Source organism: Phalangium opilio, unplaced genomic scaffold, assembly GCF_054372755.1.
Source record: "Phalangium opilio isolate 3A_F unplaced genomic scaffold, DU_Popi_V2 ptg000013l_1, whole genome shotgun sequence".
In the NCBI taxonomy this organism is placed as follows: domain Eukaryota; kingdom Metazoa; phylum Arthropoda; class Arachnida; order Opiliones; family Phalangiidae; genus Phalangium; species Phalangium opilio.
Window position 1 is genome coordinate 5,561,378 of NW_028324148.1, and position 14,898 is coordinate 5,576,275.

At 37.3% G+C, this 14,898-nt stretch overlaps 2 protein-coding genes across 2 annotated transcripts; one reads left to right on the top strand and one right to left on the bottom strand.

Annotated features, from left to right (window-relative positions):
* Positions 1-1,307: 1,307 nt before the first annotated feature.
* Positions 1,308-4,606, top strand: LOC149707939 (uncharacterized). The gene is made up of 5 exons (XM_089864181.1): positions 1,308-1,995; positions 2,079-3,145; positions 3,203-3,448; positions 3,507-3,731; positions 3,825-4,606. Exons 1-5 carry the CDS (start codon positions 1,983-1,985, stop codon positions 4,443-4,445), a joined length of 2,172 nt encoding a protein of 723 aa, XP_089720307.1. The 5' UTR covers positions 1,308-1,982; the 3' UTR covers positions 4,446-4,606.
* LOC149707940 (uncharacterized) lies at positions 4,582-6,644 on the bottom strand. Its single transcript, XM_089864182.1, has 2 exons — positions 6,090-6,644; positions 4,582-6,017 (listed from the first exon to the last, which is right to left on the bottom strand). The coding sequence occupies exons 1-2, from the start codon at positions 6,475-6,477 to the stop codon at positions 4,582-4,584; spliced, it is 1,824 nt and encodes a 607-aa protein (XP_089720308.1). The 5' UTR covers positions 6,478-6,644.
* Between the last annotated feature and the right edge of the window lie 8,254 nt (positions 6,645-14,898).

The window sequence follows — 14,898 nt, forward strand, 5'->3', positions numbered from 1 at the left end:
CAATATTTTCAAAGTTGATAATTTTGACATTTCCGGTTTCCGGTATAAGTATGCAAAGGACAACTGTGAAACGGGTAAAATATGAAAGAGAAATGCAAAACTTTTATAACGCACTTTATTCCAGAGCGCTAGCTTGAATAGTTTTTGAAATATAGTAAAATATGTGCGAAAACTGCAACGCGCAAAGACTTTTTTAACAGTCTGTACTTACTGGCTTCTAAAACCACCATCTTCTGGTCTTTGTTTTTGTCTATCCTACAGGGACACAAGTCTATACATACTGGCTTTCTACTCCATTATCATCGTTAGGGTTAAGGCATACGCGGCGATCGGCCAGGGTTACGAGAAACGTCCGGCCTCCCAATGGCAGGGATTCCACCAGAGGTTCACTCACTTGCTCTTTTTCTCATACCTTACCGTGAATCAATCGCATTATATACCCTAAATTTACAAAAGTTCCGAAACAGGTGTTCGGTAGAAGTCAAACGTTAACAATAGCTATCTTTTAAATTATTTTTGGAATAAAGTTTCATAAATCGGCTTAACTATAATTAATGTAAAATTCTGACGATTAAAATAATTAATATAAGTTATATTTATTTAATTATTTAAGATAAAGATCTTTCTTTGTAACGACACAAGTGATAGTTTATATAGAACGAGTAATGAAGATTGCATCTGAATCGAAACACTATACGCATGGCAAAGTTAAGATCTCTTACAAAACCATAACAGTTTCTTTTTCAGAATATTAAATGAAAATATGTTAAACATGTTTCGGCATTATGATTCTTTTAATAGCTGTGTAGCTATAAAGCTCTGTTTCATTTTAATATTAGGAGAACATCTTTTGATATTAATATTTCAAATTTGGAGTTTACTTTTTAATTTAGCTTTACTTTAGATGTAGTGTAAACGTAAACTGAAACTTCCCTAGATTCAATGGATGTTAATATTGAATATTTGTACTAAGTATTGTTCGAAATTGATCCATGACCTAAGACACATTTGGGCTAAACCGAAATTGGCCTTGATTCGTGTTCCGTTTGAGGAGGTCTTAACGGTTCAGAGTGAGCCAAAAGTAAATACACATTTAAATTATATACATTTGGTCCTTATATAGAATTAATGAGGATATAGAGTAAAGGATTAGACAACTTAACCTTTATAAATGCACTAGACAATATCTCGCAAATTTGTGCTTTATATCTCATTGGCCAGGAATAAATGGAGGGGTTGGAATGGCTAAAGGCAAATTCCCATAGGGGTGAAATGAACTTCGAAACAACGGGTGTGGCTTATTCTACTTAAACGACGTCAATCACGTCATACACTGACGAAAAAATCGTATTTCGGTCTGAACGCCTCTCATTGGTTGGCTAAAATTCGTCTGGTCGTTCAATTCCCTTCCGAGCCCCGGCCCTGGGGAGAGTAGTAATCGGCAAAAGACGGCAATGAACGACGCTAGTGATTTAGTGCCTTTAATTAGGCCTAGTTTTGAAATTTTAGACGTGGGTTTACGAAATTTATTACAACCGTTTGATGACTTAGATGTAACTGCTCTAAATGACAAGGAAACTGGAACTTTCGCGTTTAATATTACTCGAAAACATCACGTTTATTATCCAAGAGACAAGCCAAGGCCTAAGGAAAAAACCCTATTAGAAGAAAAATCCTTGGAGTTTTCTCACCTGAATTGTGTAACAAATCCGATCAGAATTGTGATAAGTGGTTACAGTTTGAAAGCAAGTCTTCAAGTGTTTGGTAAAGAAGTTGAATGTGTAACGGGGATAATTAAACACTGTGATAACCCGCAACTATTACTTCGGTCAGTGACCCTCCACCGGAACCAATTCTATTAGAGGATGCCAACCTTTGGGAAATTTCAAAAGATTTAATTAACCTTATTAAAAAAATTACTGTTTATGGCGGCTATGAATTATGTGAAGGATTTACAATTCATGATCTTAATTTAAGCGCTGATGGTTTGGAAAGGTCATTGCCGAATTCTTTATCTAAAAGGAAATTGCATTTTACTAGGTACGAAGCACCTAAGTGCACTTCTCTTATAAAACCAGGTCGCCGCGCAAACTTCAATTATTGTCAAGAGTGTGGCAAGTGGATTAGCACCTACAAATCACACTTGCGTAAAACCAGCGGTAAAAGAAAATCAAACGAGCCTGTCTTTGAAGAAACTGTCTCTGTTGAAGAGGCTAGTACAACAAATACGATTTCAAATTTGGAATGTAAAAATGACTTTCAAACACCTACTGTGAAAAAATGTCGTACAGATGTGAGTTCTAGAACCAAAATATCAACTTTAAGCCCTCGATCTCGACACATTAGGATTAGAAACATCAGATCAGATAGGAAAAACTCAAAAATCAAAATTCAGAGACTACAAAAGAAATTATCAAGCCTAACAGTATCGTTAACGGACGCAGACAGTAACGAACTAAAGATTTTGACAAATGCAATTGATACCCCTGAAAATAAACATCTTTTAGACGATGCTATTAGTCAATCCAAAAATGCTACCGTTTCTAGAAGGCTACGTCAAATATGGAATAAAGATAGAAGATCAGTTCACGCCAATCAACAAGAACAGTTCTTTAAGGATCAAATAAGAAATCGAACTGGATTTAGGGGCAATACCTGGTCATTAGTTAGATACAGATTGGCATTGGCTATTTACGTAAGAAGCCCATCAGCTTTTAAGGCTTTAAAAAGCTTTCATATTTTAAATCTTCCAAGCGAATCATCTCTGAGATCTTTTACTACCGCTAGACTTCAAAAAGGTGGTTCGAACTTTGAATATATAAATGAGCAAAAGCAACTGTACGACAAAATTAAAGAAGAGAAATTGTCAAAGGGATTATTACCCCCTCTAGGCGAAGGAATTATTGTCTTTGATGAAGTCCGCGTAATATCTAAAGTAATGTGGAATTCCACGAACAACAAATTACAAGGTCTGGCAATGAAGCCAGAAGAGTACGCTGGTCTGACTGATGTTTATGCTATTATTGGCAACGACGCTGATGACAAGCCTACGGATTATATCTTGCAGTTCCTTTGGAGAGACGTGTCCTCTGATTTTGATGTAATAGGCCCTTACATAACGTCTAATGGCCCAGTTAAAAATGACGTAAGTTGTACAACCATAGAGTTAAGTGTAAATCCAATACAGTTTATTGTATTTAAGGTTCTAGTTGCTTGTTTATTGGATGTAATCCGTGTTTTTGAATCCTTGGATTTCCACGTCAGAGGAATCGTTTGCGATGGCGCAAGTACAAATTTGAACGTCATAAAACAGTTCTTGAAAACTAAAGGGCCTTTTGGAATGAAAAAAGACGCTCCCGCTATTAAGAGACACGTAATAAATCCATGTTTCCCACATCCTTTTCGACTGAACCATGAGATACATTTCATAATTTGCCCAAGCCATGAAGTAAAATATTTAAAAATTTCTCACTAAGGTTAGTGTATTAAAGTAATTTTGCATTTAGCTGAAAAGTCTGATAGCTGCTCTTTATTCGTCGAAATTGAAAGGAACCAAGTTTTTTGAGCTGTATGGGACTGTGTTTGGATGGAGCGCTATTGAGCATGTTTATGATGAGGATGTGAAGAGGGGAAAAGAAGGAAATTCTAAAAGGGTTAAAGGATTGCGAAAAAGCTACGTGATTCGTGACAGTTGGACCAGGTTAAACGTTCGGCCCGCAAAAATTATGCAGGTAAAGTTTTGTTAAAAACTAGTTTGTACCCCTATTTTTCTGTCGAATTGGAAACTGTGACTCTTCAGATTTTAATGAAAAATTATTTTATAGGAGTCAGAAATGCTAATTGCCCTTCATCAAATAGCGATCCCATTGGATGGCCCAGTACCACCACATTCACAGGAAATATTGATGACGAGGGAGTATTTGCGTCACCTTAAAATGATATTTGAAGATGGTTTACTCTCAAAGTGTGTGAAAATTGATAACCCTGCGCATGAAGTATTTAATCAACTCTTAGAAGGACTAAGTTTTTTTGAAAACTGGTTGGATTACCATCTTGAGAAAAATGAAACATTTTGTCCAACATCAGTAAACCAGAAACAATTCCTGTCTTGGCAGACTTGGGATCTGCTAAGGATAATGCTCCATGGATTTATTGGATTTGCAAAAAGTTTCGTCACAGCTCATCCCGGATATTTCATACTACCTTCACGCATCAATGGAAGCTGTATTGAAAGCCTTTTCGGGCAAATGAAATATGACGCAGGATCAAAGCTAACAGGGCTAAATTACCAGCATGTTCAAAGGTCACAGATAGTAAGACGTGATTGTCAGGGACATAGATTTACTAATGACGACTATCGAAATGCTCCATTAGCAATTGCGGAAAGCACTTTGAAGCGAAAAAGGTATCCCCGAGCTAAAGCTAGAAATATTTTTCCAACTTAAATTTAAATGAAATTAACGTTAAAAATCTGAACTCTCTGGGCTTTTATTTTTAAGACCCTTATTAAAACATAAAGTGTTTACACATGTAGGAACTTTTATACATGTAGGAACTTTGTAACTTTGTAACTTTATAAATTTATAAATTCAATCTTTTTGGTGCTGTAACATTTCTCTTTTGTCGTTTCGAAACTACAGTTGACTGACTAGGCTTATCACAGTTTTTGCTCTTGATTACGTCCGTCGGTTCATGTACTTTGTAGTCTCCCTTTTCATTCTTTAATTTTTTGATGAGATCGTGGCTTCCAATGGCCGAGACTTTATTAGGACTAGAAAGGTTATCAATTTTCTCTAGAGCTCTTCGTTTTAAAAAGTCATTGCAACTAGGTTTACTCCTGGCAACTTTGTGCATGGTTTTTTCGGCTATCACAGTGTTGTTATCCCTTCCTGCAACTCTTATCGCACTTTTCCCAGTTTTCTCATTAACCTTTGTAGGTTTCTTTATGTCAACAGCTCCAGTGTCAATAACCTGGAAAACCTCTGAACTATTGGCACAATTTTCGGTGCTCTTCACCTTATTTTCGGTGCCCTTCACTTTATTTTCGGTGATCTTCACCTTATTTTCGGTGATCTTCACCTTATTTTCGGTGATCTTCACCTTATTTTCGGTGATCTTCACCTTACTTTTGGTGCTCTTCTTCTTATTTTCGGTGCTCTTCGTCCTATTTTTGGTGCTGTTGGTACCAGTATTCTTTATGCTTTTCTTTGAGCCTTTCGAAGCAATTTTTAGTTCGTCACGTAGCGAAGAACCACCAACTCCAATATTTAGCTCCGGGTTGTCAGTAAAATGGGAAAATAGGAAGTCGCCAAAACGGGCGTTACACATTTTAGACAAAAGCTCTTTAGCAAACATATCACAGTAAACGTTATCTGAATAAGTTTTTACTTCTGTAACTAAAAGACCTGAAAGCTCTTTGTTTTCTTTCATTATTTGGCAAATTTTGGTTGGTGCAATTTTCGAAGTGCACAATATCTTTGCAAACTCATTAAAATTCCATAGAAATTTTTTAAAACTTGGCTTCAAGAAATAGAGAAACCCCTTATCAATTTCAAGAATACTTTTAGGAATATATATGGCCTTTTCTTCCTTCTTCATGTTCACACTTTTAACAATTTCAAGCATTTCTTGACCTTTCGAAGATTTGATAAAGAAGGGTTTCTTTGGTTTGTACTTGTTATGCATAAGGCCTAAACACCCACCACCTAATGTAATAACTCTCGAGTCAAGATTTATATAATCTGGGATTTTAGCAGTCTCAGCCACGCAGAGAAGAGGCGGTGGTTTTTCATGATCATTATTTCTTAAATCTAAAACATTCTTAAGCAAAGCTTCCAAGACTGCACGCGCTACAGCAAAAATAACCAAAGCAAAATCATCTTGGCTTATAGAACAGATCTCTTCATTACAGTAAATTAACGTCAGTTTATCGGCAAGAGCAATTTCATCACCACTCTTTAAATTTTGGACTTGGAAATTCTCTGGTTTTTCCTTATCATCGTCTTTGATGAAAAACACTACAAAATACGTCATGGTTCATGAATCATGATTTCAATTTAATAGGCTTAAAACCAACCAATTTTACATACCTGAATCTAAAAGCTGAGTTCTTGAACGAACGGCTTTATCTGTTTGAGCTCGAATATGCTCATTCCACTTTAAGAGAAGGTGGCTATGCTTCATAGTTGGCACAAGCGTGTAAATTTCACATAAGTCTACCCACATTTGCGATATTAAACTAGTTTCTTCGTCTTTATCCATAATTAAATAATCAAAAAGTTCACTTCTTCCATGGCTTTTTAAATGCGTTTCCAGTTCAGGCTTAAGGAATTCTATCACAACAGCTTCTACAGATTTAATTGGTACTGAATCCAGCTTTGATTTAATACTTCCAAGTTCACATTTAGATATTTTAATCTTCCGTTTCCCTTTCTTGTTGTTTTGAACATCATCTTGGACTGGAAGTTGACTAGCCATGCTGACTAGCTGAGCACACTTTTAGGCCTGTACTTTCCCGGCCTCAGCAGACTGCAAAGCAGACGATGGGGGAGGAGCTACGTTTTCCGAAGAAGTGGTTCCCGCCTCATGTTTCCACAGTCACGCGAACATTTTGAGCCCCCTTAGCCATTCCAACCCCTCCATTTATTCCTGCATTGGCTTATTGACATATTTTTGAGAAGTATAAACTTGGTAGAAAATGTTAGCAATAGACTCGGAGAAGTTTACTTTCGTTTCCCAACTTGTTTCCATAACAACGAAGTTATGGTAAAAATGTCAGCCGAAATAAAAAGTAAAGAAAATGTGTTAAGATAATGAAGTTGACGCCCCTGATAAGAATCGACAGTTTTTAGCTGTGGCATGTGAAATTAATTGTCATGACATAATGTTTGAATAAATAATATCTGTTAATTACAAGCCGTGACATGAACAGTGAATGGCAACCCAAAATCAACGATGTAGTATATATCAGGTTTTTTCCGTTTTAAAAAACGTTTTTACCTCTCCGAGTGACGATGACGTCACGAAGAGGTATTACACCGGACGTGTCTGTGTGTGTCTGTCTGTCACCGCGTTCGCAGTTGGCAAATCGGAGCAAACGTGTTCGCAATTTCCGGACCGCGTTCGCAGCACACATAAATTCGGAAAATTTTACTTTTTTGCTTTATCTATCTTATTTGCCCCCAATCATTAACTAGCCGTTACACCTTCATCTGCTGTCTAACCGCCAATTGTTTCACTCAATACCAACCGGTATTTAATGGCTACTAACAACAACACCATGCACTAGTCTTTCGAGTATACCTAGGGTTCTAAATCGGTAAATTACCATGGTAATTTACACGGTAATTTACCACGGTAACTGTAATTTACGATTTTCTCGGGTAAATTACGAAAACGGTAATTACCCTGGTAATTACCGTGGTAATTTACGCTGGTAAATTACCACGATGGTAATTTACCACCGAATTTTCATTTCTTTCACTTGGAAAACGGTCTAAAAGCTCCATATTTTGCTCTACCCGTGCAAGCACACATTTCTTCCCATGAGAAATGAGTAAGTCATAAAAGGTCGAACGGCAAGCGTGGGAAAAATTTGATTAAGGAAATGAAAATTGATTTTCTCGTCTATTCTTGTTGTCGAGTTCGTTTACGTCAGCTGGAAAGCTGTAGTTGTTAGAAATTTCTAGAGATGGGCCAATACCAATATCGGTACCGAAATTTGACTAAATCGGTATCAGTTTAAACTGGTTTTGGCCCTTCTCTAGAAAATTGTTCTAAAATCGTGAAATAGCAATATTTCGCAAAATTGGTTAGAAGAAGCAAGTGGATCTTGCTGTTCAAAAGTATTTTGGAGCTGCAAACATCAAAACTCGGTGTTTAAATAATGTACGATACTATGCTATAAAAATAATAGCTGTGTTCAAGTGACATTTTTCATTATTTAGCTTATAAACGATCAACATAATTTAATTTTTGAATTTCGTAAATTACCGTGAATGGTAATTTACGCGGTAAATTACGGCGTAATTTACCATTTTCCAAAATTACCGTAATTTTCGAACCCTAAGTATACCACATACACACCAACATGTTCTCATTGGCTTCTAACACCACCATATACTGGTTTTTCGTCTATACCACATAGACACCAATCTGCAACATTGGCTTTTACTTGATCATCGTCGCTAGGCTTAAGATGTATGCGGCGAGCGACTAGAGTTACGAGAAACGTCTAGCCTCCCAATGGCAGGTCTTCCACCAAAGGTTCACGCAATTGCGCATTTTCTTATAGCTTAGCGTGAATCAAGCGCCTTATATACCCTAACTCGCCCTAAATTTACAAACGTTAAAGATAGCTATGCTTAAAATTATTTTAGGAATTAAGTTTCTTAAACCGACTTAACGTAAAATACTGACGATTTAAATAATTAATATCAGTTATATTTATTTAATTATTTAAGATAAATTTCTTTCTTTTTTATGACATAAGTCAGCGTTTATATAGAACGAGTAATGAAGATTGCATCTGAATCGAAACACTTAACGCATATGAAAGTTAATATGAACCGACTAGGATGAAAAGATAGCTTACAAAACCATAACATTTTCTTTTTGCAGAATATTAAATGAAAATATTTTAAATATGTTTTTGCATTACGATTCTTTTAGTAGTTATGTAGCTAAAAAGAATTCAGCTTTACTACATCTATATATAGTGTAAACGTAAATTTAATTTTTATTAGATGATATGAATGTTATTTCCCCATCTCTCCATAATTGTTGTAACGATTGGGTTTATGAAATAAGATACCCTAGATAAATTAAAAATGACCTTGTTTCATGTCCTCTTTTAGGAGGTCTTAACGGTTCAGAGTGAGCCGAAAGTTAAATCCACATTTAAGTGATTGATATTAGGTCCTCAATAGAATTATTTAGGATATGTAGAAATAGATTAAACGCCTAAACCTTTACAAATGCTCTTGGCAATATTTCGCCAAATTTGAACTATGAATTTCCGGTTTTTCTCATTGGCTGATGGACCTCTGTTTTGAAAGTAATTTTTGTTTGAAAATGTATGTCCTCGTCTCGACACGAAGAGGTTTATTTTGGTTTCCCAACTTGTTTTTTTATAATATGTGTCCCTTTCTTGAAAGGCTACTGATAATGAAATACGAAATGATTATTTTCAAACGGAATGGATATTTATGTCTCCCGTCCATGAAAGGCTTGGTCTTACTCTTAATGATAATGAAACGAATCGGAGATACGTGCATTTTAACCTTCGCGCCTTGGAGTTACGGGAATTTTGAACTCGAGTACGTCGATAAAAGATCCCCCACCGTGATATACGCTAGAAAGGGACCACCATGGAGAATGAACTACGTTAGTGGCTGCTTTTAACAGCACAAGGGTTAAAAACGCATTGTCGTTTATTCGCGTGAAGCCGTAGGGTTGCCATTTCTGCACCTCAAAAATACCTACAATCAAGGGTGCTGTTTGCAGCACCAGGGTTATAAGGGAATTGGCGTTTATTCGCTTGAAGTCTTAGGCCTGCCATTTCTGGCGACAAAAATATCTAATCTCCTATTTCAAATATTTGCCTGTAGAAAGGCAGGAAACTCGAACGACCCGTATATGTCAGCCAGTCTGACGACTGGCTTAAATAACAGCAACCCAGCCTTCACACATAGTGCTCTTTCCGCCTGAAAATTAATCTCTCAATCTAGCTACCATGCCTGCATCCCCATTATTCCCCCAGCGCTAACCCAATAAACCGGTCTATAAAGACAATATTTCGCTCTATACGCTCTCCAATAAATCGGCTCCGATACAGCAGTCCATCAAAGTAAACCTAAACTTGAGGTTTCCACAATCTAACCAGGGGTTAACTATTATCCCAGGGTCTAGTGTACTTTCTTTTGGAATTCTTTCACATTACGAGCTTCAAGGTGGTAGTGGATCTTGTCTTAACCGGTTTTTAATTCACGCTTGTTTTTCGTGTACCCTTGCGTGATCCAGGGTTAACTCACAAACACACATATACAATATATCAGCGCAACCAACCATGTTATGTCCAATGGTATTACAATGGTACTTTTAAATACGTTACCGTAAGTTAAAAACGTAAATTTTACTCACACAACTCCACTGAGGAAACGTAATTGTTATTTAAAAGGAGCGTGTAAAGCATAAATACAATATTTCTCAATATTTATCTGAAGTTGAACGCAAGAATTTAGGTGCGTTGATAAACACGAAATTGCTCTACTTACTGTAACCTTCTGAAGCAGAGTAATTGATAATTGAAATTAGCGTTCAAAATATGAAATTACAACAGTTAATTGCAATGGAATAGTGGGGACAATTTAGAGCTCGGCATTTTTTTATCCATTATCCACAAATTGGTGGATAACCGATTATTTATAAACAAAATTATAGATATAATTAGATTTAACATGTAAGTTCTGCGGATTATTTTTGAGTGTGGATAAAGATAAAATAACGTGGATAATGCCGAGCTCTAGGGGACATTTACTGGTACCAAGGAGGAGTGAGAGGGAGTGTTAGTCTAATGTTAATGTAGGAGTGATATAAATGGAAGGGGTAAAAGGGAGGTTGGAATTTTTTTCTCTCTCTCCCTCGATTCTAGCTAACGCGCGCGCGCCAGTATCGTCGGTTACTACACTACCGTCAGCTCCCACTTCCAGTTCAAAGCCGGTTTTTAAATTTGACGCTTGCGCGCGGACACCGCGGCAAGTGACTGAGCCAGCGCCGGAGAGAGACGAGTTTAGCCACGAAGCGAACCAACCCCTCTATTCATATTATCAAATGTGGATGAGAGGGAAAGTATGACAATGGCCATAGAGCCTGTGTTAAAAAACGCGGACATAAAAGTTTCGCCAATAACTATTTAGTTTACTAGTGACTGATGGACTTGCAAACTCGCGACTGAAAGTAGTTCAGACATTTATGCTCCTTGGTTTAGCCATAGCCCACTTGATCACGCGCATCACGACGCAAGCTGCACGCGCTATGGCTAAATTACCGAGATTTGTTTTAAACGTATCTAGATTTATGTGCTCTTCTTTAATTATTGCTTCGATTACCTTACTTAAATCCACATTATACCTTCAAATACCCTTTAAAACATTTCCAGCTACTCTGTCTTGACTACAAACACAAATCGAGGAAGTTCTAGCATACACAATAGCAGACGAGGGTAACCGCGCAACCGCGAATTAACACAAGACCTATTTTAAGGGAGTGAACAGGCCCAGTATAGCTACGCTTATAAAACGGTCAACTACGGCGAAACTCTGATGACTCGCGACTTTTGGCCATTTTCATACTTTTCCTCTCATCCACTTTTGATATTATTACTATCTCGTCTCTGTCCTCGCTACTGGAACGAAGTCACTTTTCACTACTTTGTTAATAATGTATTAACATAATAACAATACTATACATGAGTTTTCAAAAATGGTATGCAAAATTACCTAATGTCGTTTACGGAATTTATATTTAGTCTTAAAAGAATGTAAATTTCACTTACTTGAAACTGAATAGAAATGTGCGTGTAACAAAGTGTATGTATACATTAGATATTTATAAAAGTCTCGAGTTTCATTTGATAGTCCTACAAATAGGGAGGGGTTCATATTTTTAAGTTACCTCACACCATAAGTTTATAAGACATGTTCCACAAGTTTGTCACTGTTTACTGACTCGGTTGTCATGAAGTGACATAAGTCATAGATTCTTGTAAAGCGACGCCTGGTGAGGCGCTTTCAAAAGCTTAGCACAGACTAAATAGGAAGATTGAAGTCCTGCAAAACCGAGTGTCGTAAATTCTTGCTTATCGTTCTCGAACTAGCTCGAGCTGTCTCTAGAATTACGAAGTATAGAAAGTATCATCCATATGGAAGATATCTTATAAACCTATGTTAATACCTGGCATATCTTTTATTTTAGAAAGTGAGAGGGATCTAATTGAATAAATTTTATTTGGGAAAATACTGTTTAGATCAACTTTGGATTTCTTATTCAAATCGTTTCGAGTTATAAAAGTAGTTACTATTACTATTCGAGTTACATATTACTAATGTTACAAATAAATACTTACAAGAGGAATCTGTTCGAAGCAGTTGGCGAGATAAGGAAAAATTAATTGGACTGTTCACATGTGACAACGACTACATAACGTTAAAAATTCAAGAGTTTAGCTTGAAAATTGTTCAATTTCGTCGCTGGCAGTGTCGAGATGGCACTACCTCATTAGCGCCTTTTCATTAACCGAAGATCACTCGATCAAGGATGATAGGGGGTGGATACGAATTCTGAGAGAAATACGCGCCGTAACTTCGGAAACGATTGGGTCTGGTGGGATGCTAAAAATGGGGGAGGAATACTCGGGACGAAAGGCAGTTGGGCTACCTCAGAACTAGATCCTACTTAGCGCCATCGTGTTGGCCTAATTTTTGCTTACATATGCCAAAGTTATTTTAAACTTTTTTCTCATAAATAAACATAAAAATTTTATATAGAGTTAATATTTAATAATTATTGTTTCGAAATTGTTGGTAAAATAATAGTGCACGTAGATGACGCTGCAATAGGGAAACGTCGGTAGAGATTTATTTGAACGTGCTGGGCGTCTGCTAGAGTTCTTTCTTCCGCTTTCAAGGGGGATTGAAAGGATTATAAGATCAAACATTTGATTAAATAATGTTTTTAACTTCTAACTATGGCGTAAAAGGATCATTTTTATGCGCAAAAGAAGAAAAGATTTAGTAATCCATGTAAGTTTTATCAAACATAGTAAAATCATGTTTGGTTTCATTACTATGCCTTAGAAGTTAAATTACATTTTTTTAACCAAATGATTAATCTTTTGAATCGTCCTTGAAATAGGAAGTAACAACTCTAGGTGACACCCAGCGCGTCCAAATAAATCCCTACCGCCGTTTCCCAATTGCAGCGTCATCTACGTACACTACTATTTTTGCACAATTTCGAAGTAATAATTATTAAATATTAACTCAATATAAAATTTAGTGTATCATTTGCCAATTTTATTTGTGAGCGAAACAGTTTAAAATAACTTTGGCATATGTAAGCAAAATTAGGCCGACACGATGGCGCTAAATAGGGTCTAGTTCTGAGGTAGCCCACCTGCCTTTCGTCCTGAGTATTCCTCCCCCAATTTTAGCATCCCACCAGACCCAATCGTTTCCGAAGTTATGGCGCGTATTTCTCTCAGAATTCGTATCCACCCCCTATCATCAAAAGCGGATTATGCTTCACACATAAAGTACGTAAGTCCCACTTTTCCATAGCTTTGGCCATGGATATCATGATATTCCCGAAGTAAAAACTAAGCAGACGAACAAAAAAGCTTTTAACCAATCATGAGCCCCCTAACCATAGATAACCTCTTTAATGGCAGACCAATCGGCGACGGCTATTACTATTCTCTTGCATGGGATGGGACCTCGACTCGACGTCGCCGTCGAGATAACCGGGAAGCCCGCAAGGTGAATTTGCGATGCCGATATCGTTCGGTTGGCTTTATAAAATATTCAACGTTTTAAAGCTCAAGTTTCGAAATTTTTTGAGACATTTACTAAGTCTTCAAGTAAATATTATAAGATTTTCTTTAAATTTCAACATAAATATAGCTCTGCGAATAAAATTAGGCCTTGGCTAGATATCAGCGGCTGAGGCCGAGCGGCGCATCTCGAGCCGCCGGTGGCCGGGCTTGCCGTAACGGCGAGAACAGAAAAATTCCTCGCTAAAAAACAGATGCACGACGTCTTAAATAGTCCAAGCAAAAGCTTCCCAGATTGATAACATTTTAACGCCTTACTCCCAATAATCTTTGGTATTGTGAATAGTTTTATCTAAAGAATATTTTAGACACCCTACTCATTCTTTATAGTTCTTCTAGAATTTAGGTACGTGGTAAATCGGTTCTTTAGGCGGAAGGATTGGCTGGATCCGAAGGAGCCGCGTTACTGAACTATTTCCCTCCGCGTAAGGGGAGGTTCTTTCCTAGGAGCTTAGAGAATATCGTGCAGCTCACCCAGGCGCATGTTACGTACTTCATGTGTAAAGCCTAATCGGCTTCTGCTATCATCTTTGCTTTACTGATGCGTGATCGAGTAATCTACGCTTTAGCAGACGATATATGAAAAGTTTTAGGAATTGTCCAGAGCTGGAAATAATCACAGGACACTTGATATCGTCCAATAAAATTTCAAAATGTCCCATATTTTTTTTAAAACCTAACTGGAGAGTTGACCAATAAATTTTGCTTGACTATGAAGATGCGACATTATGGCATTGTGTCCTATGAATTTTCCAGTCAAAGGGGGATCAATGCACACATATCATTTAAGAAATGTTTCTTATTTCCAGCCCTGTTCTTGACATTCTGATTTCGGTAATTTTAGTATTGAAAAGTCTTGGTTGAAAAAATCACCATGTACACTTTGTGTTTGAAGTCATCCGCTCTCAAGTCTGAACGCGAAATGATTCAAATGAAAGTACCCACGTCAGGGAAAAATGATGTAAAAGGGAGTGGAAATTATGATGGGCGCCCTGCGGCACTGAAACTCTCCCAGTGTACCTCGTGCATGCACGCCCGTACCCTTTGTTAAGTGCTGCCACGTAGCGATATTGTATTTATATTAGTACTAGCTTCTATTTTTGAGACAGAGAAGGGCATCATTTAGGATTTTGTACTGTACGGCCCTACCTAATCGCTCGGATGCTGGGAGGACATCGGTGCCGTTCCGTAGGTAGGGGTTCAGAGGCAATGTTATGGGTAAGGGTATTCCCACTCCATCCCCGTCTCCTTCAAGCCAAAGAGAATATACCAAGAGGAGCGGAAGCTCT

Coding starts and splice junctions, on each gene's coding strand:
- LOC149707939 (XM_089864181.1), top strand. Junction 3,449..3,506: donor TAATTTGCCCAAGCCATGAA/GTAAAATATTTA, acceptor TTTTGCATTTAG/CTGAAAAGTCTGATAGCTGC. Junction 3,732..3,824: donor GGCCCGCAAAAATTATGCAG/GTAAAGTTTTGT, acceptor ATTATTTTATAG/GAGTCAGAAATGCTAATTGC.
- LOC149707940 (XM_089864182.1), bottom strand. CDS start 6,477: ATGGCTAGTCAACTTCCAGTCCAAGATGATGTTCAAAACAACAAGAAA. Junction 6,018..6,089: donor AACTCAGCTTTTAGATTCAG/GTATGTAAAATT, acceptor CGTATTTTGTAG/TGTTTTTCATCAAAGACGAT.